Source organism: Mus caroli, unplaced genomic scaffold, assembly GCF_978045245.1.
Source record: "Mus caroli unplaced genomic scaffold, Mus_caroli_1 scaffold_12, whole genome shotgun sequence".
Classification (NCBI taxonomy): domain Eukaryota; kingdom Metazoa; phylum Chordata; class Mammalia; order Rodentia; family Muridae; genus Mus; species Mus caroli.
Window position 1 is genome coordinate 69,452,944 of NW_028227267.1, and position 25,347 is coordinate 69,478,290.

The window sequence follows — 25,347 nt, forward strand, 5'->3', positions numbered from 1 at the left end:
TCAGGTGTTTTACAGGTAGTGGATTCTGAATTCTTTCAGGTAAGAAGCAACCTCAGGTGTGGTTGCTATGATGGTGATCTTAACCCCCTGGAAGCTGAGGCAGAGACTCATCATGAGTTTGAGACTGTCGGCCTGATTTCCAAGTCAGCCTAGTCTCCAGACTGAGACCCAGTTTCAAAAACTGAAACAGCAACAAAAATCCCATGTCTAGCTTGCCAGGTTCTGTGGGACATGTCTATCTCCCTGCTACGAGAGGCTGGGCCCTAGAGATTATTAGTTACAACAGCACAGTGCGATCGTGTCTGAAATAAAAACCAGAACAGACTGAGAGCCACCACTTAGATCCACATCTTAGCTTCAATGATAACCGTCCGCTGAATGACAAGGGCCACTTCCTGTCAAGCAGCGTTGGTCAAGTTTGCCCTCGGTGTCACTGAAACAGCATCCACAAGAAATCTGATTTAGTAATTAATGGCTGATTTTATTTTTTAAAAAAAGCTGATTTTTATAACTGCATGTAGAGAACTAGACTTTATAAAATAGTTTCATTTTTTTATGTATGTGGATTACCTTAAAGTATGGAGACCCACATTACTTCTTTGGTTTTATCCTATGGGAAAAACAACGCACACTCTCATCGCATGGCTTTGTGACGTTTATATTCCATTCCACAGATATGGGCTATACAAATTAGTAACATGAGTTGTTCTTAAATTCCAAACATTTGTCTAAAATCTTATTACAGCAGAGGCCTAGGATATTAAAACATCAAGGCTGAAATCCTCTAAAGTAGTTAAAGCAACATTGAAGATACGGCACATTTTAATTAAAGTAGTATGAGAAGGTGACTTCAAATGCTAACAGACTAGGTAGCAGGGCTAGCATCTACAAGCAAGTCACTGTGGTCCCTTTAACATACGCGAATGACTATTCTTTAGGCATCCTTCCCTCATGGAAGTGCAGAATTAACACAAAAATCCAGATTAGTGATTTCCAAGCAATTTAGATTCTTCCTAGTAGGTAAGCTCTATGGAGAAGCGAATCTTATCTAGGAACCTGCACATTTGCTAATTCAAACATCAAAGACACCACACTTAGAAAAAAGAAAGGTTTTGTTTTCTTTTTTTAAGATAATGGTTTTTAATTGAGTTATTGAGATGAAGAGACAGTGAAGCCCTGTTTGCTACTTACATGAAAAGAAGATTTTAAAAAACAATCACTGCACAAAATACAAAGGGGCAGGGTATGCTGTGGCATTGAATTCCTCCCCACGGTTTTTCTTGACTTCTCAAGAACAAATTAAAGTCTCCACAGCAAATTTGTTCTCAAAATGCCGAATGGTGAAACAGTTACTGGCTTCCCGCTTCTGAATACCTGTTGGGAAAGGAAAGGGGGCTGGTTTTGGTTCTGTTTTAACTTGTTTAGTAACAAATACTCACAGTTACTCTCTAGACATAGAGAAGCATGCCACTCCTCTATATCCATCCCATAATTTGAAATTCGTGCTCCACTGGACCTTTTCATATATCCTAGCAACTGGTAACAGTGCTTTACAAAGGGTTAACAGACAGATGTGCTGCCTAGTCAACTTGATACACAAACTAGAGTCATCTGCAAGGAAGGAACCTTAATTCAGAAAATGCCTTCATAAGATTCACCTGTAGGGCATCTTCTTAATTAGTGATTGCTGTGGGAGGGCCCAGCCTATTGTGGGTGGTGCCATCCCTGGGCTGGTGGTTCTGAGTTCTATAAGAAAGCAGGCTGAGCAAGCCATGGGGACAGTAAACAGCACTCCTTCATGGTCCCTGCACCTGCTCCTGCCTCCAGGTTCCTTCTTTGTTTGAGTTCCTGTCCCGACCTCCTTTGTTGATGAACAGCAATGTAGAAGTATAAGCTGAATAAACCCTTTCCTCTCCAACTTGCTTTTTTGGCCATGGTGTTTTGTTGCAGCCACGGAAACCCTAAGACACATGAGCTCCAAGGTTTGGGAAATATTCTAGTTACATACGGTGGAGTCCCATGCCCGTGTGTGCTTGCAGAACTGCACACCAGGAGAGACAAACTTTGTTCTATCAAATTGGTTTTAGAAAATTATGAGGCAAGATCATGACTTAAATGTAAGACATCAAGTGGTAGGTTTCAGATGACTCAGCAGCCTGAGGTGAGAACAATGTCATTACAAGTATTGGCAAAGACCAGGAAAGAAGCACTTCTGCTGGGTGACACAATCCCACACAAGCCAGGCTGTGGCGTCACCGATGGATGGCACTGGATGATGTGTTCGGTCACACACACTTCTGCGTTGCATTTATAGTGGGCACATGCTGCTATTCTTACTGCTCAGGGGGAAAACAAGATTTAGTGACGGTAGAGCTGCCTAGGTCATGTCAGGGCTCCAGTCTCCTCACTTATAGGTCTTCCTAAGTCACCTGGCTGTGACTAGCCTCAGCATGATCCACAAGGTGACGGGACCTGTGAGAACTCAGATTCCCAAAGAGTCCAAGCGTGAGGCTGAAAGACCTCTTCTCTCCTGTGGCCCAGCCACAGTGAGGATGAAAAGTCAAACCTGACTCTTCTACATGCAAACTGAGGGGTGGGTGTGTGTCCCAAAGCAATGGCATTTCCTGCTGACTGATGGTTTCTATCTGAAGAGAGAGGGTTTGGGATTTCCATGATTCTAAATCTTGGAAAAACTAACCAAGCATGACACAGGTTCCCTTTACATTCTCACCCAAGCGTCATGGGAATTCTGACTCTCCTTACCTCTAATGGTTTCCCGGCGCTGCAGTTTGTAGGTCTCCTTGTCGTGACACAGTCGGTAGATGAAGAAGCCCAGGTTGTCCACGTTCTCGATGCGGTCGGTGATCACCATGTGCTCATGGATAAGGTAGGACTGAGGCAGGTAGGTCCCGGCCTGTGGGAGAAAGATGTGACATGGAGCTTTCTCAATGTGCACTGAGCGAAAGGCAGACAAAACTCTTTGGTGACGCTTTTAAAAGAGGATTTATGGATATTTAACTGGCTGCTTTTATAAATGTAGTCTTGGTTTTTGAATTGGAATCTCGCTTTTTCGCCCAAGCTGGTCTTCAGTTCCCAGACTTAGCCGGTTGTTTCTCCTCAGCCTCCCAGGAATGACGATAGGCATGGGTCACTATGCCTAGCAATACGTACGGTTTTGTTACAATACAGCCATGCCCAACTCAGAGGCACTGGAATTAAGTAGCTGGTTAATAGTTATTTTCTAGTGCTTTAGGAAAATTTAAATGTGAGAAAATTTTAACACTTAAAAACTTTCCATTTTATTTATTACTATGTATGTGTGTGTGTGTATAGCATGTGTGTGTGTGTGGTGTGTGCATGTATAGTGTGCATGTATAATGTGTATGTATAGTGTGTATGTGTGTGTGTGTGTGCAAGTGCACAGTATGTATAGGGCTGAGCATGGATGGCAGAGGCTGACTTCCTGGGCTTAGTTCTCCCCTTCCACTGTGGGATTAATGGACGGAGCACACGATGTCAGGCAAGAGCTTTTACTGCTGAGCTATCTCTCCAGCCCAATTTTGAATGTTTTTAAAAGATGTTATTTATAAAATTTAAAGCACTATAGATAAAAAGAAAACAACACACAAGTTTCAGTACTTTTTTTGGTAATTCCCTTGGCTACACTCCAGAAGAGTGAGCTCCAAGAATGTTAAGAGACTGTTAATTAGAAACAGCAAACACTCGGTACCTTGATGTTAATAAGGAGCTCCAACAGGTTTTTGGGCGGCATAACGATGGAAGTGTTCAGAGGAATCACGTAGCACTTGTCCAGGTTAAGGTCCAAATAAGCAGTGAGTTTCTGGAAAGAAGAATATGTCTCAGACAGGTGAGCAGGCCTGCGATGCACAGACTGGGCTGCTAAGAATCGTATCCACAAGGTGGGCTAGCTTTAGAACTTATAAATCACTTGAAGTTTCACAAATCAAGAACTTGGTGGGATCAGCAGACGAGGCATAGGCAGCGAGGCCTGAGAAGGCCGAGCCTCGGGGAAAGGGACCTAAGTCTATTTTTGTTTATCTCATTTGAGACAGTAAGTACTTAACTACGTAGACCATGCTGGCCTCAAACTTGTGCATCCTATAGTCTCAGCCTCCCCAGTGCTGGAAGGAGACGCACACTTGCAGTTTCCAACTCTTCCCTCCCTTCTCTCTCAAGTGCAAACTAAACCCTAAACTGAAGAATTCAGCAACTACTAAAATTAAAACTGTAAAACTCCTACTAGAGACCCTGAGCTCTTTTCCCAATCCTGGAACTGGCTCACCTTGTTGAAGTCATGCACAATGTTGGCAGGATCGCTGTCCGCAAACTCTGGTACAGGCACACTGATGAATTCCACTGCGTCTTCCTCAAAGATCTTAATGTTCTCTTCAATTGTCTGGTAGCGAGCAGCTGGGGCATCCGCAGAAGGCTCGTTCAGGATGACGTCATCTTTGATGTACTTTAGTCCACAGTAGTACACATCATCTGGCTGTGGAGTTGAAAACACTGTATTTCAGCAATCCCGCACACGGGAGACAGGTTTTTAAATGTAAGCCTTACTTCAACTGCCACCCCTACCTAAATAGTATTTTGCTTACAAACTCTTACTTTCCAGATGACACGTCAGACAGTTTAATTACAGAGCTAGCACATTCTTTATCAGGTTCTGAAGTTGTCTTTAAAAAAAAAAAAAAAAAGCTTTTCAGGAGGAGAAAGGCCGCTGATTCCCTCCCTACTCTCTGTGGTAGATAAGAACAGAATACGAAAGCTATCTGGTGTTAGGGAAATATGAAGAAACACGGAGCCCTGCTCCCACCTGTAGGCAGTTTCCCACAGAACACAGTCAGAAGCAGTGTTTGCCTTTCTTTCCAGACAGGGTTTCAAGTAGTCCAAGCTGCCCTGTACCTTGCTATATATATAGCCAAGGATAACCTTAAACTTTCAATCCTTCTGCTTCTAGCAGGTGAGAGCGACTACACCCAGTTTATGTGGTACTGAGGGAGTGTGCCCACTCACAGAAATAGGTAAATAAATGTATGTATAAAATATTTTTAAAGTATCTGTATATAGAGACTGAGGGCATGTAACAAAACATTTTGATGCCAAATGTTATCTTTGGCAGTGGAACTGTAAATTATTATTATTTTATTTTATACACATTAGTGTTCTGGCTGCACTACGACTGTGTGTCAGATCCCTAGAAATGGAATTACAGACAGTTGTGAGCTGCTGTGTGGCTGCTGGGAATTGGACCCGAGTCCTTTGGAAGAGTAGCCAGTGCTCTTCACCGCTGAGCTATAGCTCCAGCCCACAGATTATTTTTTCTGTACCTTAGGTGTCTTATAAAACAAAATACTACATTTAGAAAGATACACATAGGAGTGGTGGTGGCACACACTTAGCACATGAGTCAAAGGCAGGATCAAAGGTTGATGTCAGACTTGCCTACATAAGTCTATTCTAAAAAAATCAGTATGCCTTTATCTTGACTAAGACTAAAAGTGAGCATGGACTTCATATAAACTCTGGAGGAAGACTTCAAAATTAGTTTTGAAATCTGGCTTCGAAGCCTTTCTCCCTACTTGAAAACATTAAAACATCTGACGTTGTCAGCAGAGTGGGTTTGGGGAGATGATATCGTAAGTCATAATTAAGTGCAATCAATGTCTTAACACATTGAGTGCACTCTAAACACTAAGCTACAGGTCGCTTTCACCAAAAGTGACGTCGTCATCTCTGCAAGTCACCCAGCTCTTAGACACAGCAAGGGCTGTCAGGTAGTAGCCTCAACTGGCTGTCCAGGGATGACCTGTCAACATTGTAGCTGACATATTCACACAAGTGGCAATTCTGATGTACCTCTTTACTAGTAACTGCGGTGGGAAAAATAAAGTCCATTTTGAGAAACCATCCATGCCCAAACATGGTCACCTGGCTACAGACAGAAAGTACATGCTTAGAGCAAGGCAGGGACCACATTCTAATTCACAGAAAGAGGAAAAAAATTCAGGCTCCCCCCAAAAAAACATTCTGCAAAACTGGCAAGACTGTTCAGTGGGTAGCCGGTACTAGCTCCTAAGCCTAATGATCTGAATCCAATCTCTAGGATCCACACGGTAACAGGAGACAACCAGCTCCTCAAATGTCCTCTGGCCATGTCCCTTCCCCTATAAGTAAGTAAATAAACGTATTAGAAAATCTTAAATATATTTTCCTACTTATTCCTACTTACCTGAAGGGCAAAATACTTGTACAGGTATGCCCCTCCGAGGATGACACCAGCAAGCATGAAGGCCAGTCCAAAACACATGCACCAACACCACGCTCTCCTCTGTCCAACTGGAACCACATCACCTGGGTCCTGGAATGGAAACACAACAGCCACATCAGAAACAGAGTAACAGAAGGCTTGGGGTTATCTATGAAGATGAAGATCAAAGAAAGGTATGAAGGCTCTAATCAAAACTAAGCACGGAATGAGGACCGGGGCACCAAGACTCACCCCCACCTCCATGCCAGGCATGGACACTGGTCCCCAGAGAGACCTCTAGGCAGAAGCCTTCTCTCTCTCAATAGTCTGCCGACTAACAGTGTCCGGAGCGCTAATACAAGCCACAGTTTGTATTTTCCATACTCGACTTTTGGTGCCATGTTCTAACATTTGAAATTCAGAAAAGGCAACAACATGACCTTGGTCCCTCAGTTTGTGAGGCTGTTTCACACATCCAGGGGATTTCCTAATTGGATCACTTAGAAGACAGTTAGCCTTTACAGGTAGTTTATCTATTTTATTCCAGATATAAAACCATTCCTTAACAATCTATGGGAAAAACTAACACAACACTAACAAAAGATAGGACACTGAAGTTCTTTGGACAAAGAGAATCTAAAAATCAGGACAAAGGTATGTCGGTATAATTAATTCTGTAATTCCACCCTACCCGAATCTCGGTTTGATAATGGCTTTCTTTCATTTTCTTTTTAAGAAATAAAACTGAAACCCAGTATGAACTGTGGACATTATAGGGCGTCAGTCATCGAGACAGAACGGCTGGTGAATGAGGAGGAAAACCACGGTGAGACAGTGCACAGCCCAGGGAGCAGCTACGGCTTAGGGATGAGTCACTTAGGAATGGCAACTACATTCTACACTTCTTTTCTATGATAAGAGATCGTGTCTGAGTACTGATGGGCGACGTCCAATTCCAAGTCCTGTAGCCAACAAGAACAATGTTAGACAGACACACCCCATTGTTTTTTAGAGAGAGGTTTTCACACCATGTAGCTCAGGCTGACCCCAAACTTGTAGCAATCCTCCTGCCTCTGCCTCTCACCTGCTATGATTACTGGCATAGGCCATTACATTTATGGGGTTGGAAGCTTTAATTTTAAACACACAATCATGCAGAATAATAAATAATATTCAATGTAACGCTCAGGCCAAATGATTTGGCAAGGACTACATTTGAGGCAGCTCTCATCAGGGATGGTGTGTGGATGTTTAGATCAATGTATCTACTAAAGCGTGGAATGGGAGTGAATGGGGAAGAATTCATCAGAAGTCCTATTAGTGAGAAGTTCTAAGAATCTCACGTGTGGTAATATTTTATAGACCCAAACACATGGGCCTGCTTGAGCTTGCCTGACAAAAACATCACAGGAGAGGGAAAGTGTCCTAGCATAACTACTCTCAGAGTGGGGACAAGGGTGGGGGATGGAATGACAGATGCAAACAGTTGCTCTCAGCATTTGCTACCAGCTGTTCAGACAGCCAAGTGTGCACCAACCCAGCCCTACCTGCCAGGCTCCCTCCTGTGAGTCCATAAATCAGTGGCTACGGACCATGGGTGGACACAGACAAAGAATATGCAGCCTCACGGTTACATGGACAGCGAGTTCTCAGACTTTTTCATTTTTGATTTATCATTTTAACTATGTAACAAACAGTGAGTTTGAGAATAAATTACACATCGAATGTGTTTAAACAGTTGCCCTGGGCACCAGGAATACAGACTTTGCCAAGGAAAAGATAGGCTGGATCACTGCGGATAATAAATATACAAAAAGGGCCAAGCAGGTTGTGCGTATGTAGAATCATAGCACTTGGGGGTGAAGTGGGGGGCTTCGGCTAGTGACTGCTGTGAGTTGGAGGTTAGCCTAGACTACACAGGAAGCTCTTGGCCGGCCTTATCTTTCATATAAAACCCCTTTCTTATCTAATGAAGCACAAAACAACATGAACGTGGGCTCTGACAGAAAAAATGCAGAGTGAGACAGGATGGATTAAGGGAGAGACTTCCCAGGGAGAGAACAGGGCATGGAAGGACACCGGGCGAACGCACACTGCCAGGCAGAAGACAGTGTTCCAGCAAACGATGTAAAAGGTAAAGAACAAATAAAATCATGAAGGCAGAATATACCACACTGCAGCTGGGGGTTCGGTATGGTGGGAGGGATCCTAGGGAGAGAGAACTGGAACAGGCCACAAAGGGCCTTGGTATGGAGTTGAATTTGTAAGTTATTTTAAAAAGTCATTTTCCAGGACAACAGAGGAGACCAATTTGTTAAAGAACTTCGCTTTGGAACACTTATTCAAAGGGCAGCCAGTGACTCTGCACCTGAAACATGGCTCGAGAATAAAGGAATAAACAAGAGTCTATTTCAGTATCTAAATTATAGACCTTGAGTTGACAAACCACTGGGAGCCTCCTAAGAGCTGACGTCTTTAAAGTCTGCTCTCTTTCCTCTATATTGCTATTAGTCACTTGCTTTCTTGCATTAGACATTCATGTAGCGATCTTATCTCTTGCTCCTAGGCTAGAGGGTTCCTGTTTATGCGTGTTCACTCTGCATTCCTAGAAACTCTAAACCACTCTTGGGGCTTAGTTAACATGCAGATACTTGACGGCAGAACGAAGAAAGAGTTTAAGTTTTCGTGATTCACAAAAGTTGTATCAGCAGCCAGAAAGATAATGGAGGGGGACGACACAGTCACATAGGATCTGCAACGAGCTGGCAACCTGGCAAAGGCGGGAACTGCACTTAACCCCGCACTGTTAAGGCCAGTGTCGTGGAACACGCTGGGCAAGGTCCCGTACCAAAGTCAAGTGTGAACAGACCTTGCTTCTAACCGTCAGCAGTTTATGACCTAACACAGGTGTGACAGGCACGATGGCCCCATCACAAGCTGAGTCACAGAGCAAGGATAAAGCACATTCATTCAAGATAAAGGTTGTTATTAAGCCCCGTGTGGTGGCTGAGGCAGGAGAATTGCCACAGATTCAAGGCCAACCTAGGCTAAGGTAAGTTTCAGTTCAGTCAGGACTACAGTGTCAAAAACTAAAAATAATATTAATAAAAGTGTTGGGGCATGGAGCTCTAGAGCAAACCTTGTACCTGTTGGTTTACTAAAACTCACACCACAGCCTTTCCAGTCAGGGGGGCAAAGATGCGAGTCTGACCCTCCTTGATGTTGCACTTGACATCCCAGACAGTAAACAGCTGTCAATAGGCACAGGGTGAGAAAAAGAAAACTGTGGGAAACCTAACAAGGTCAATTCTACTAACGCTCAACTGTGATTAGACCTCACCTGTCCTTGGGCAGGGTGGCCTAAGTCTATAATCTCAGCATCTGGGCAGAAGTGTTGAAAGGACTAACAAGGTTGGGCCAGAGAGGTGACTCAGTGCTTAAGAGCCTTGTGGCTCCCGCCGGGGAGCCTGGGTTCCATCCCCAGCACACACATCAGGTTCCTGGGGATCGAACAGGATCCGTATGTGGTACACACGCCTTCTCAGGCACACACACATACATACGTGTGAAATTCAATAAACACTTTAATAAGTTCAGAGTAATCCTTCCTACCTAAAATGTTTTTAAAGAATGCCTAGGTTACATGAGAACCTGCTTCAAAAGAGAAAAAAAATTATTCATAGAGTCATTCAAACTTGTTCCAAAGTAAAACCAACCCAAATATTTATTAACTGATAAGGAAATTGCCATTTGTCACATTCGTATTTTGAAAACAAAGCAGCAGTGGTCCTGCATTTTGTGTGTGCTTCAAACATGTTATAACCTAAAGAGGAAAAGCCCACCCCCACATTCTCAGGAGTGTTTTCTTTCTCTTAACCCTAGTGCTTAAAGTCTGCATTTCAAATCTCTTACTAAACTCCAAGTCTGCTTTTAAAAGGACGGGTCTGTCCCTTCCTTGTCCTGATTTAACTGGAGGCACAGAAACCTCCTCCCTGCACGGCTCTCCAACCGCTGCGCCTTAACTGTGCTTACAACTCCCGCAGGCCCCACACAATTATCATCTTCTTATTCTTCCTCAAAGTCAAGATTTTAGCCCAGTTTATTAAAAGCACACCCTGGCCTACTCCTACACTCGAGAGCAGAGAAAGAAGTGGCTTTCAGGGTCTGGCTGGTGGTCCAAAGCAGGAGGGCTGCAGTTAGCAGGCAGCCCAGCCAGCTTAAGTTAAAGACATAAAATAAAAAAGAATACTGGAGATGCAGCGTGCAGAGTAAGTACTCCGAGGACACAACCACTCAGGCTCAGTCTCTGATACACAGCCACGGTGCAGCGGAATCGCTCTCTTGTGTTCTGGTAACCTTATCAGACAATAAGACAAGATTATTTAACTGTATCTTAAGCAAAATGAACTTAACTGCATTTTACTTCCATTCGTTATAAATGAGGTCACCTCAGTCAGTTCCCTGAGAGGCTTCAATAGATGGGCTTCATTAACATAGCTCATATAAAATGTAAGGTTTAAAAATTCTTTTATTACTCAGTTTCAAAGTAACAAATACTTCACATCCTTTGCTGCTTCTATTTGAACCTTATTTACATAATAAATGGATCACGGAGTTGTTTTATGAGATGTTTTTTCTAAAGTTCTCCAAATGTAATGTTTTGAATTTCACAGCAAAAGCAACAGTGGTGTCTTAGAGGCCATGTTACTAAAGAGAAAAATATGTCAAGTATTAGAAATGACAGATTCAGGGCTAGGGATGCAGCCAGTGGGTAAGCAGCTTGGCCAGCATACGTGAGGCCTTAGGCTTTGGGCTTCAGTCCCACCTGCGGAAAACCAGCTGCAGTTGGCACACCCGTGAGCTTAGCCCTGAGGATGCAGGGCCAGAAGGAGCACAAGTTCAAGGTCACCCTCAGCTGCACAGTGGATTAAAGGCCAGCTGGAGTACAGTAGATCCTGTATGAATGAATGAATGAATGAATGAATGAATGAATGAATGAAGTTCCAAACAGAGACAGTTTGGGGATGGGAAAACCATGGCATAAAAATACTAGGTATAAAATTAAGAACAAAAAAAACAATTTTTTAAAATATTGTTAATTCAAAATAGCATGTACAATGGAACCTTCAGAAATAGATTTACTTAGAATCATATATTAATTATGTTAGACTAATATAGGTAAATATTGACGGGGTATGAAACAATCCAAAGGCTGTCCCTTGGAGATTTGGGGGATAGTCTTCCCTTGGAGTCCTGCCAAGGTCTTGCAAATTCCTTCCTCACTTTTCTGTAATAAATCTATGTTTGCTCTGCTTAAAGAAAAAAAAAAAGATTTTGGCATTTCCTTGTATGCAAAGCAAAACAAATAATTTTTTTTTCAAATCAGGAGATAGAGGTGGGGGTGTGCGGCTCGGCATGGAGAGCGTGGCTGCTGTGCTCAGGGCTCGGAGTCACTGCAACACCTCTTGCTTACTCCGGGTTACACTGTGCTCTCTGCCGGGACAGTTCTACAGCCCCGAGGGCAGCTTTCCTTTACAGGTTATCATCACAAGGCTCTTCATGGGCAGTCCCCTGTGAACGGTCTCCAGGAAGTGGTACATTGTAAGGTATTCACTGCATATGTCTTAACTCCTATGCTCACAAACACTTTTACTGAGTACCACTAACTATCTTTCCCAGATTAATGGAAACTATTTTCTAAGGTAAATAGTAAAAGTCGCCATTAAGTATGAAAAAAGAGGAACTTGGAGGACACTTCTCTTTTTCCTCTTGGTATCAGGTACTTAGGATGACGGGATATGTACAGCCTGCAGAGCTCTCAGTCTTAGCTGAACGGGAGATGCTCCGCTCACCTGGCTTCAACAGCAGGCTACTTTTCTCAGGACAGGAACACCAAAAGAATAAAAACAGGTCTCATGATCTCCCCACCATCAAAAGCATCCAGAACCAAGAGGTGTAGGTGAAACAGAACCTCAGGCTGGCAAGTTAATAGACTTGTTCAGGACAGCAAATGTCTGCCTTCTTTCTTCTTCATTCCAGGATATAAATTCTGCTTCCTTTCCAAACAGGACTGTCATGTCTCAATTGCTAACAAGGTCCACATAGGAATATTACCTTTGACACATAAACAGGAAGCAAGTTCCCTGAGCTGGGCATGCGCTGAGAGGAGAAGAAAGCTGCTCTTTGCATGTCAGGGCCACAGTTCACAGCAGCCTCTGCCAAGGAAGTTAGTATTGAGCTGAAATTAGGAAGCACAAGGAGCACGCCGATGGGGGAGTAACCCAGTTCGTCTATATTTACAAAAGGGGCAATGAAGGAGAGCTCGCAGAGGCACTGCTGGTGCTAACAATACCACTCTGCATGCACATTTTCTTGCTTAACAAACTCTACAACATACAAGCAGCGGTGCAGGAAGAAAAACAGCAGTCTAAGGTATTGCATAACATTTTGAGAAATCTATAAAACCTGAACCAAACTGCTAGCATCTTACAAAATGAGCGCATGCCTAGATTAAATAAGCAGGTCAGAGTGAAAAAGAAGAGACTGGGTGTGGCTGTAAAAATCAATGCATTTACTGCTGAAGCATATCAGTCAATTCTGTATCATCAGGGAAAGGCAGAGTATCTGATGCAAAGTAAAATGCTATTAAATATTAATTTATGAGTAACTTAAAAATCGATTCCTTTTCTGCAGTTTAAGATCTCCTCCTTTGGCCATGGTTCAGAGATGACCACCGGTTTTGTAGCACTCACTCATTCTATGCTTTCTAGAGCTTTACCAACAACAGCGTATGAAGCAAGGAGAAATGACAAGAGCTCTGTAAGCAGCATTGCATACAAGTTTTACCTGCTGTTAACAGGTCCAGTCTCTACAAGGAGCAAGCAGCTGGCAGTAGCCGGGCTTGCCTCCCACCAGAATCTGAATGTTACTAAGAACAACTCTTTTTAGGAACTCTTTAGGAACAAACGATCTGATTGGTTGGTCTTGGTTCCTTGTCCTACCACGCTTCTGGCTCTCGGATGGAGGGATAAAATCTCCTTGTGAAAACAGAGGTGACTTTTTTTTTTAACATGCTGTCAGATTCATAGGACATTTCTCTACTGTTCATCAAATTATATGGGACAGTGTTATGAAAATGTACTGAAATCATATACACACACGAGGCAAAACTGTAACTGAATATTCAGGCTGCCAACATGCGCATTTTAAAGTAAATCTTGAAAAGCCAAGATATAAATGAACAGTTAAGCATGGTAAACACCTGTAATTCTTAGTACTGACGGAGCAGAGGCAGAAGGATCGCTGCAAGTTCAGGGCCAGCCTGGGCTACACAGCAAGTCCTAGTCAAGTCAAACCAGGGCCACACCACAAGACACTGACAAGACAGGAAAGAAAAGGAAAAATGAAAAGGATTCACTGAAGAGTAAAACTCAGAGCAGTAAAGGCAAAAGCAAAACCCCAAAGCGGGCAGTGAGCTGCCTTCCAAGTTACTCATGAAGTAGGCGGTCTTGGCTCTTTGGAGAGGAGATTAGAGAATGGTGGCTCATTGTTTCTAGGTCATCTTGTCAGGTCTTAAATTAGTGCCAATAATCCAGACAGTTTCCATTATTATCCATTATTAATTATCATTAGGCCTATTGTTAGTGCACAGGGAATATTCTAATTAAACTTTCAAAAGCTTTGGTGAAGGTGGAGTTGAAAGTCCAAATATTGATTTTCAGCTAATGTTTATCTTCTGAAAACTCAATGAGGTAACGGTAAAGGGAAAGCAAATGGCCCTGCGGCCCCACAGAACAGACACGGTCGACAGCAGAGGCTATCGACAGTCTCAGAGAGGGGAAGACGGCAGAGCATGGGGAGAAAGCCTCAAGCTTCTGCAGATGGAGAGCAAGCATAAAGCAAGGAAGACAGTGCAGGCAGCAGAGCAGGAGCCGAGGTATAGTATCCAGGTACCACAGCTGAGGTAGAACTCCATACTAATGGACTGCGAGGATTAGCTGGGTGCATGCATGCCTGCAATCCCAGCGCTCAGGAAGCGGAGACAGGATGAGTAGTGTGAACATAGGGCAAGCCTGGACTCCATCACTCTAGGCTACAGAAAGAGACTGTGTTGGGAGGGGGGGGGAGGGGGAGGGAGGGGGAGGGAGGGAGGGATCAGTGCACTCAGTTATGCAAGACTTTTACAAAAGTTTTGATCACAGACTTTTTTCTTTTTCTAAAGCAGATCAAATGCACAAAAGCAAACACAACTCAGAAGGACTGACTGATTCTCTGATAAGCGAAGATACAGAAGGGCGATTAGACTACTGACAGAAGATGACCAACAAAAAAAAAAAAAAAAAACCCACAGAAAATTATGCCACATTCCCCCAAGCTCCAAGAAACGATGATCAAATCCAGACAAAAGAAAAGGGTTTTATACAAGAAAGTGCAGTGCAAGCACACACATTATTCTGGGGTAAACACGACTTGTCAAGAACCGCAAAAGCAGTGGCTATCACTTTAGCAAAAAAGTTACTATGTATACCGAGACTAGATTATGTGTGTAGTGAAAAAACACACATGTACGTGCATAACTATATCCATCTTTCATAAGGATACTATCAATGGGTAATATTAAAACAGTACAAGAGTTAAAAATAAACATTTGGGAATACTACAAAGCAGCAGTATAAGCAAGTATTTCTGGACACTGTCACCCAGATGTGGCACGGAGGTCCTCTCCCCTGAAGTCCCCACAGTCCTGATAGTTTCCTTATAGGGCTAGGACACTGCTCTCACTTTCATTCTCTGTGGTGGGCAGCGCAGTCTCCACCAGCTGAACTCGTGACATCTTAACCGACAACATGGCTGTGCAGACTCCAGCTGACTTCTGTCAAACGGTTCCTTAAACACTGCACAACTCTGGGTGAGTTCCTTCTCAACTGAGTTGTTTGGCCATGCTCCTGACTCACAGACCAGCTGTTTGTGTTAGGAGTGTGAGTAGTCTGCCTTCTTTCTAACATAGCATCACCTTATAGAAAACCTGCAGAATGCAAAACCTCCTTGAGTTTATGAACAATTGTTTAACTTTGACTCAAGACGCTTTGGGCCCAAAATGTTTAGGACTCCCTGGTTCAGAGAACTGTGGAGTTCAGATCACGTAAAGCCAAGCAGTGTTTCTCCCATATAGATACACTCTGCTCAGCAAAGCCGCAAGCCAGAGTGGCCTGGTGGCCACGCTGTAATAAGAGACTACAAGTGAACATAATTGCTTGTGATTAATTTAAGGACACTGACATTAGACTATGCCTCTAGGGAGAGGAGAGACACTTGCACTAGAATAGTGTCTGTCTCTAAGGAGAGAAGGCATGTTGTAAAGGAAAATAAGTAATTTTCCCAGTTGGTGGCAAAATTCTTTCCACGTGGACTGTGTGGTGTTAGTTCAGGTACATACATGTAAAATGATCTGTCACTCAAGAGCATACATTTTTTTGTGTGCATAACTGCACTACAGCCTCTAAAAGTGTATTCTACTAAGACACTGCAGGCTATTTACATCTTAAAACTAAATTAATTCTATTGGTCCCTAATATGTACTGGAGAAGTACACATTTTAAAACCCTGATGGTTTTTATGTCGAAGGACTTTGGAACAAGGAAAGTGTTAAATACTGTTCTACAAATGACATGAGCTGGTGCATACAGAACAGTATCACAGACATAATATTCCAAAGCAGGAATGACTGGCAGGGGTGAGGGGTGTGGCTTCTGAGGCCTATATTCGCTGTGCTGCTCATGGAAACGGATGCAGAGACCTGAGGTGATTTAGTCAACACAGCACTTGAGAGATGAAGGCAAGGTTCAAGTTTCCATCACTAACTGAATTGATGTGCAAACTGTTATCACTAGCCCCCTTAATTGAGGGTACTGGATAAAAAGGAGGAATATCACTTTTTCATTCTCTTTCCTCTGATCATTAGAAAATGTAGGCATCATTCCTAGTTCCTGTGCCACAGAAAGCCAAGCATTACATCACACCTGAACACAGAAGCCAGACTTCGCTAGCTTGCGTTCTACATGAAAGGAGATTATAAAATGTTGGTCCACCTCAAGCCATTAGTGTTTCTAGCTAAATTAGTATATGAATCTAATGATTTGCCTTTAAAGCTGCAGTATTACAGGGTATTATGTGGAGTAGCCCAGTGGTAGAGCATGGGCTTACTATATGGGCCCCGTGACCAAGAAATAACCAGTACCAGCATTAGGGTACAAAGAGTGTGCCTCATTTCTTTTAAACGAAAACCAAAGAAAATCTAACTTGACTAAATATGCAAAAACTCCAGCTTCATCAATTCATATTCTTGGGTATAAGAGAAGCAGTTTGCCATGATGTTTGACATGGCTCACCCTCTTCTAACTAAAACTGATGGGACTGGGGACTTTATACACCAGCCAAAAAGTAGAAGCACTAAATGAAACACTAAATGAGTAACAATGACCTAAGCAGGCTGTCTCTCAAACTCACCTTCCCTAGTTTAACAGGGATCTTTGGATACGGCGGCGATCTAAGCAATGTAATTAACAATGAGAATTGCCTTTTTGGCTAGGCATGGTGGTGCATGACGTGCGTTCAGTACTAGGACTTAGAGACCCAGAGGGAGGAGGAGGAATGCCACGGGTTTGAGGCCATCTGGTCTACCTAGTAAATTTCAAGCTAGCCTGGGTTACCAAGCAAATCTCTGCCTCAGAAAACAAGTGGAGAGAATGAAAGAGCAAAAGAAATAAAATGGTCTGTTTGCTTTTTGCAGTAATTAATTTTAACCAGGTACAATGGCTCAAGCCTGAAGCCAACTCACCCAGGAAGTCGAGGCAGGAGATTGCAATGAGCTCCAGGCCAGTGGAGTTACACAGTCCCAGTTCAGCCTAGGTTACAGAGTGAGACCCTGTCTCAAAAACTTTTAAATTAAATGTTGCGATCATATTTAATACAAAATATTAAGATTTATGCTTTATACTCATTACGAAAAACAAAATCAATTTCCAAAAATAATCTGACACTAAAAGTTAAAGATTCAGAGGCAGGTGTGAAAACTTGTATCTGCCGTCTTCACACTCATGGACTCCTGAGTTCTGAGGTCAGCCGGTCTATCCAGTCAGTTACAGAGCAGCCGAGACACAGTGTGACCTTGTCTCAAAAATAAATAAAAACAAGTAAGCCCCAAGAAACTTAAAACTTTGAATATTAAAAATCCAACAAAGCTTATCCCTTAAGATATGGAATCCAACTACCTGGCTGAATACTTATTATATAAACAAAACTGTTTACGCAAGTATTTCAAATTTTAAAAGTGGTAAATTTCCAGCTAGGAGCAATTGCTCAGGTCTGTCATCTCAGCACTTTTTCAGTCTTGAGGCAGGAGGATAGCTCTAATCCTAGACCAGCCTAGACAATAAAGTAAAGCCCAAACAAACAAATGGATCCCTATCTCAAAAAAAACAAAAGAGGTTCTAATGCCATGCACAGGGTCAGCTTCTCAAAAACAAACTAGGTACTTAAGTTGCTAGCATTAATGAACCAACCATGGGTGTTATTTCACTATTAACCTCTCTTCAGTCATATTCATATTAACACCACGTCATGAGTCACTCCAGGAAATCTGTAAGCATTAGACAATAAAGACAGTTAAGTTCAAAGTTAGGAGATTCATTCCCCCACTAATAATTTTTTTTAATAGCTCAATTTAAAATTTCTCGTTTGGAAATAAAAATTATCAATCCAATTTGCCCTAAAGCAGGACAACTACTGAAACACTTCATAGCTTTTTTTATCCCCCTCAACTCAATGTAAGGACTAAAATTCAGCAATTCTTAAAAATTTTTTCTTTCATTCAATTATTAGTAACATGTCATAAGCTGAAAGCTTGAAAGAATATGGATCCTAAACACAGAAGAAAGTAAAAAACCATAATTAAGGAGAGAGGGCTTTTTAAAAAATGGTTTTTATTTTCGTAATTTTTAAAGTTAACACACCAAGTAATGGGATTCGGTTTGGGAACGATGTCCTTAGGGTCACTTCTGCAATGTAATCCTAAAGCCTGAACTTTCAGCTATCTATCCCATAAAAGACTAGCACTGTGAAACTCCATGCAGACAGAGTAAGGGCCTGGGCGACCTAGCTGTACACAGGAACTGAGGAATCACAAGCACAGCCCAGTGTCCCCATTCTCTGAGACATTCAGAGTCTAAAATCTTCCTTTATCTTCACAGGGAGCAGCTACGGCCTGAATCCTCTGGTGGGAAAGTCCCTAACTCCTCCTTCAGTCCCCAAGCTCTAAGTAAATGACATATTTAGGGCTGGAGAAGTAGCTCAGGGCGAGCGAGTGTAAAACCCTCTTCTAGCATGGACAAGGCCCTGGGTTCAATTCCCAGGACCACAAAAGTGGAACACTTGCCAGTTAAAAGTGAGCACCTGTATTTTGACCCATTTCTTTGTCCGGGATGATCTTTACTAACACGATGTCATACAACGAGATCCAAGGGGCTGCAGGCAAAACATGAATTCGGGGGGCATCTCATTCCTGAGGAAGAACGCAGTTTCTGAAGTCACTTCAAGTGTTTGGGTTATGGTTTGATGGAACCCAAATGTCTCCAAAAACTGTTTCCTATATTCTTCTCTGGGCACTGACACACGTCAGGCTTTTGCAACATATAATAAACGCTTGGTACGTTGACTACTGGGTGCACTAAGCATACCTTTATCATAAATGAGTTTTCGTGTTTCTGATTTAAGAAAAATATATATACTGCTATCCACATAGAACTCTTAGGTGGTCCAGTTGAACTCCCGGAGTTCTTAGAAGTTTATGAATATGCTAAGGGCAATAACTGGCCTTGCCCACCTGGGGACTGTCATCCTGGCAGCTAACTTGTCCTCCAACCAATGACAATGACAATATGCAACGTTACCCACCCTCAAAAAACAGAGTGTCCCACCAGAGATATGCAGAAGTACTTATCTGTCTCCCAGCATAAAACCTCACTTCAGACATCCATATCCTCTACAGAGGTCAAGATCTAACAAATGTGAAAGTTTTTCTGGCTCCAGCCCGGCATGGTGGCACATGCTTGTCCCAGCACCAAGAGGCAGAAGGCAGGAGGATTACTGCACTTTCCAAGCTAGCCTGGTCTACACTAAATTCTGGGATAGCCAAGTCTACTCTATAATAAACATTTACAGCCAGTGTCTATAAACATAAATTACGATAATAGGCAATGAGATGCACTCTGATTAAAAAGAGCCAAGCTCCCAGTCCCCCAGTAGAGATCAACATGTCTCACTGACTGTCTAGTCATCCATTTTATGTTCTTCCTCTAACCCCCTAAGGCCGCAAAAAACACCATTACAAACTGAAGTCCAGATGATCAAACCAGTCAGTCCTGACTATGGAAATATCGAAAAAGCAGAAAGCACAAACTGGGATACACAGAGCCATCCTGTGACGATGCAGAATGTGTTTGTCACCCAGTGCCCATGCTGCCTGTTTCCTCTGCTCTGCAAGGTCACAGACTTAAGGAAGGGGTGAGAAGCAGGGACTGCAGCACGGGTTGTTGCTGATTCCCTGCTCCACAGTGAGGTAAGCACAACTGAACATTGGCTGGATTATATAATCCTCCCTTCTGCTTGGTTCCCTTTTCTTTGGCCTCTGACTCCATGCAGGACTCAAGGGAGGGATTAAACACAGAAAAAAAGAAAGGAAGCTGTCCGCTTGAGAAGAGGAGGACTTGTTTTTTTCCCCACAATTAAAACAATAGAATTGTTAGCTGGGTGTGGTGGACTATAATCTTAGCACTCAGAAGACCAGAGGATCTGGAGTTCAAGGTCATCATCAGCTTTGTTGCAAGTTCAAGACCAGCCTGGGCTAAGAGAGACCTTGTCTCAAAAGCCCAAAACAACAACTTTAATTGTTGTAAAACTGTAATTTATATAATCCTAGCATCTTCATATAATTTTTAAACTGATAGACCATCTGGTTTGACGCTTGAATTTTGACCCCCCCCCAAAAAAAATAATTTAAAATAAAATAAAGTCAAGCAGTTACACTGGACATACTTAGGGCTTCTATTGCAGTATTTGCACACATACTTTCCCAAGGTTCAAAGAAAGCTCTGAACACAAAAATCAAGGACTGCTGTCTGTACCATAGTATATCCTTATCACTTCAAACTGACCTTTGTCACACAGATCACGATACTATGATTCTTTGCTGCATCTGTCCCGCTAAAGGCCACGTGTCAATCAGGATGGGTCTGAGAAGATAAAGACTGTCAACTGAAAAATGTGGACGAAAAAAAAAATAATGCAAACTAGCTGGGATAATGTAATCAAAAGAAATAGCTGCTGGAACAGACAGCTAACGCAGAGAGTAGTTGGAAACTGTGACGGAGCTGTGGGGCTGCTTCCAGAAGGGTCTCATGCAGGGTAGGAGACAGCAGCAGAAGACAGCGGTGTAAATGGTCCTGTGTATGTATGTTACATAAGCCCCTGACAGGAGACAGCAGAATTCTTACAGATACCCACGGGGCACTCCTCAAGCACAGGCTGTACAAACAGGTCCATGGCTACTGTGTAAAAGTGCTAAAAAGGCTTTCTTTCCGAGTTCTCAAACCAGCTTGGTCCTCTTGACCAGAGGAAATGCCCCAGGCAGAACACATTAAGGCTAATTCTGTTCCCAGCCCGGGCGGTCGGACAAGGTGGTTGCCACACAGTGCAGCCCAAAGGAACATCAGAACATTATGTAATCACTCCGCAGCTCTGGGATGAGATCAGTTCTCTCGGTGGCAAGCAGGCTTTTCCTTTATGCCACCTACTCCCATTGTAGAGATACTGTCCCCACTGAGAAAAGGCTTCCAGCTTATAGCTGGAAAAAGAATTCATTCATTCTCTCTCTCTCTCTCTCTCTCTCTCTCTCTCTCTCTCTCTCTCTCTCTCTCTCTCTCTCTCTGTATTAACCAAACCAATTTAGCTGTGACTTCTGTGTGGCTATAGAAGAACACAAGCCCTCCCTGTTTAATCGAAGTATCTTCCTTTGGATAGAGAAATCAGAGAAATTCAGAAATAAAAGCAAAGTATACAGTTATAGACAGTAACTCTGAAATTAAATTATGGTGAGCATATGAAAAAAATCCTTAAGAGCTCAAAAATAAGACTGCTACTTCATAGATGGCAAGACTGATTCAAAGCTCCCCTGCAAAGTGAATTCTGACGTTTGTCTTAGAGTTTGAAACCTTTACAACCCTTGAATAAAAAACAGAGAAATGACTTCACTGATGCTTGCTTAGTGTGGGAGGAGTTATAGTTTTAGAATTTAAAGACCATATACCTATATAATATCAGTGAGAATGTGTATTTGAAGCTGGGCATGGCTGTGCACACCTGTAATCCCAGTACTTGGGGAGGAAAATGAAGGAAGGGCAGAGTTCAAGGCCTATCTGGGCTTGAGGAGACTCAAGCTATCTCCACAAACAAGAATACTGATATGGAGTTGTGACTGGGTTCTTGACTATGGGTCTATTCTAGATGAAAATGTGCATCCGGACAAAAGAGATATGATAATCTGCTATGACAATTTTTACCTGTGAATTCGAAACATGTTTTCAAGTCCAAGAGTGTTTGTACTAGGTCCAGGAAAACAATACTAAAACCAGAACCCTTAATCCTTTTAGGGAATCAGCTCTCTCGTTTCATCTCAGGGGAAGACAGTCATTTAAAAAAAATCAACATGATGTTTGCTTTTAGCTGGAACGTTTCCAGAAAACATGTCCAAACAGCCCAGACTGCTATTATAGACCCCAAAATTTTGTAGGGTATTAGTAGCCTGTTTCTTTACAGTAATTTTCATTAGATCACTAAAAAACAAACAAACAAAACCAAAACCAAAAACTCTCCTTACTACTTGTACCATGGACACAAACGACTGATTTTAAGTCAAAACTAAAATTACCCAAGTGACAATAGGTATTAAAAGTGTTAGTGAAAAACGACGCAGCACCCGCTGTTAGTATCCATAGGTATCAAATGTCAGAAGCCCTAAAGAGGCAAAAAGAAAACTTAGGAAACAATTATATTTATATTTAAAAGAATATTACTGTACATCACTTTTAAAAATTGAATCCAGTGACAGCGTCACTCAGTGCTAATGGGGGATGTGGTAAAACAAAGGTGAATTTTGTAGGGATGGGAGCAAATTCCTATGTTTTGGTTCCAGTTTCACTTATTCAGAAGTACCCACAAAGAGGCTGATAAGAGTCAACTGTTGGGTTACACGGGAACAGCCACAATAACAATTACTTTCACCTGGGATATTTGTTACAATAATAAAATCACCAGCCAGAAACTACTCCCAGTATACTGTTGTCTTCTCCTCTCTCCAGACCCCAAGGTGTTCACCTGCCAACACCGAAGGCCATTTGTAGGCAAGGGAGTTTGTAAAAGAAAAGGGCTTTTAAAAAATTAAGATGCTTACAGTTGCTGGACTTAGTCCAAGTGCTGTTCAGCCTAGAAACGAAAGTAGGAAACAACAGAGGTTTAGGCTTGTTATGATGTCAGCCATTTTAGGCACAGTATTTATACTGGAAGAAAAGTGCCAAACTCGGTGGTGGTGGTGCCTGTCGCTGCAGGTTCCCGGGCTACCAAGCCAAGTGCAAAGCCGCGGGACCTCGTACACCTGTGCAACTGTCCCCTCGGGGGTCGCCAGGGGCCAGGACCCCGCCCCGCCCGCTGCACACACACACACACACACAAACACACACAACGGTACCCGGGAACGGAGGACCGTCCGGGAAACCGTCCCCGCCAAGGGGACCCCGCCCGCGACCCCAGCCAGGACCTTGCAATCCACCGCCACGGCATCCGGAGGGACGATGAGCGCCTCCTCGCTGCTCTTGGGATCGTCCTTCTTGGCCTCCTTCTGGGCCAACGCCGAGTTGAACGTCACCTTCACCATGGTGCGGCCTGGGGCTCCCTAGGCGGCGTCGGCGAAGGCTGGGGTCGCGGCTGGCAAGATCCCGGCTGCGAAGGCAGCCTCGTCGGCCGAGCTCAGGGCACGACTCAGCAGCGGAGGAGCGAACTGCGCTACAGCAGCAGCGGCTCAGTGCAGCGCGGTTTCCGGCCTCGCAGCTGGGGCGCGGGCGCGGGGCGGGGCCCGGAGGGGCGGGGCCTTGGGGCGGGGCCTTGAGTGGGCGGGGCCTGGCTTCACGCCAGACCCTCCCTGGTTCCCCCACACCCCGGACTCAGCGGGAATCTGGCCAGGCTTTGTGGAGGGCGCGCCTGGTTGAGCTAGGACTTGTTGCCCCTCTGGGCTGCCTGGATTTTCCGGTTCTGAATTTGCTTCCAACTAGTTCTCCTCCGGGGCCCAGTGTTGCAGGTTGATAAGAAAATGGGGTGAACTCTGTCGGTTGGCTACGTAGGATAAGTTAACTTCTGGTAGCACCAAATTCTCTTTGATTGTGAGCCCAAAGGCCATGGAATTGAAAAATAAACAAACCCAAAAGCTCCGTTTAATCATTTATTAGTAAGCGACTTAGTAGAGCATAGGAATATTTGAAGCACTGTGTCCTAGTGTCCTGGTGATCTGACTTATCTCCCACAGACCTCACCCTAAGGTGTTGCCTGGTTGACTAAGCTGGTCTTTTCTTCCTCCCTCAGAGGTCAGTTCCTGCCTGGCCTAGTCTCAAGCCAATGACCAGGAACCCTCTTCATCCATTTGTATTCCTAAAATTCTGCACTGGTAAAACAAAATGTACCAACCGAGCTCATTTGTAAAAGCAAGCCAAAACAAAACAAAACAAAACAAGAAAACCATATTTGCTTTAGGCCAATCTGTGATTTGTGACAACGCACTTAGGACAAGTTCTTATTTTTCTTCAAAATAAAAAAATTCTCCTTTTTTGAAGAGGTTTTGCTTCTGGCTGACAGAAGACATTGGCCACACACTTACTGGGTTTACAGCCGTGTCCCCAGATGGTCCTTTGGTCAAATGACTGATCCTGTAACCTTCTCCATATCTTCTCCTTGTCCACCTACAGGAATGTCTGTTGGCCAGAAGGATTCTGCTGTGTCAGCTCTGGCCTAGGCCAACCTTGAAGACAGCAGCTGAGACTGGAGTTCTTGAGCCCCTGGCTCTACTCAAGGAGGGAATTGTCTTTATTTCTTTTTATTTTTAAATATTTAATTTTTATGCCTATGAATTATTTATTTATTTATTTTTGCCTACATGTACCTGTGCCTAAGGAAGTCAGAAAAATGAGTCAAGTCCCCTGGAACTGGGGTTACAAATGGTTGAGAACCGCCATGCGGTTGCTGGGAACCAAGCCTTGGGTCTTCTGGAAGAGCAACAAATGCTTGTAACCGCCGAGCCGTCTCTCCATTCCCATATTTCTATTTTTGCCTCTGGGATTGAATAGGACTCCATTCCATGAAAGAGAAGGTGAGGGGGTGGATTGTTTTATAAATAGAGAAAAAAAAAAAGTAAGCAGAGGAAAGCAGATTGTCATTCCAGAGTCACACTGGAAGCCGAGACAAGAAAGCAGAACAGCGGAGCCATAGCTCACTGGTTAATACTAAGGCCACACAGTGTCAGACAAACAGTGCTGATCGCTAAGTCAATAGAGTAGATGTCTGAGTTGGTCAGTCCTGAAAGAGGTTATTCCTGCTACAGATGAGTTTTATTAGGCATCGAATAGTATGGTATATTAAAAACAAAACAAAAAAACCCAGACCCTTACAGGGAAGAAAACTTCCCCCTTAAAACTGGGAGAGACACTTCCTCAATGGTGAGAGTAAAAAAATAAGAGAAGGTTGAGCTGCCTTGAGAGGGATGGTGCGGAGCAGCCAGAGGAGCCTCTTCTGAGGAGGCTTTTAAGCATCCCAGAGCAAAGGAAATATCAGACTTTTCTAAGTTTTGGAGGGTCTGGTTAAAAGTTTTGTATCATGTGATTTAGCTCAACATATCAGACACAACAAAGATCATGGAGGATTCAGGTACTGTCTAGGACCACAATGATGGGGGTGGGGTGGGAGTGGGGTAGGTGGGGACT

General features: G+C 43.3%; 1 protein-coding gene across 1 annotated transcript; it reads right to left on the minus strand.

Annotated features, from left to right (window-relative positions):
- Window positions 1-642: 642 nt before the first annotated feature.
- On the minus strand, window positions 643-23,440 carry Itm2b (integral membrane protein 2B). Its single transcript, XM_021181633.3, has 6 exons — window positions 23,139-23,440; window positions 6,254-6,382; window positions 4,304-4,510; window positions 3,731-3,841; window positions 2,764-2,914; window positions 643-1,374 (listed from the first exon to the last, which is right to left on the minus strand). Exons 1-6 carry the CDS (start codon window positions 23,253-23,255, stop codon window positions 1,289-1,291), a joined length of 801 nt encoding a protein of 266 aa, XP_021037292.1. The 5' UTR covers window positions 23,256-23,440; the 3' UTR covers window positions 643-1,288.
- Between the last annotated feature and the right edge of the window lie 1,907 nt (window positions 23,441-25,347).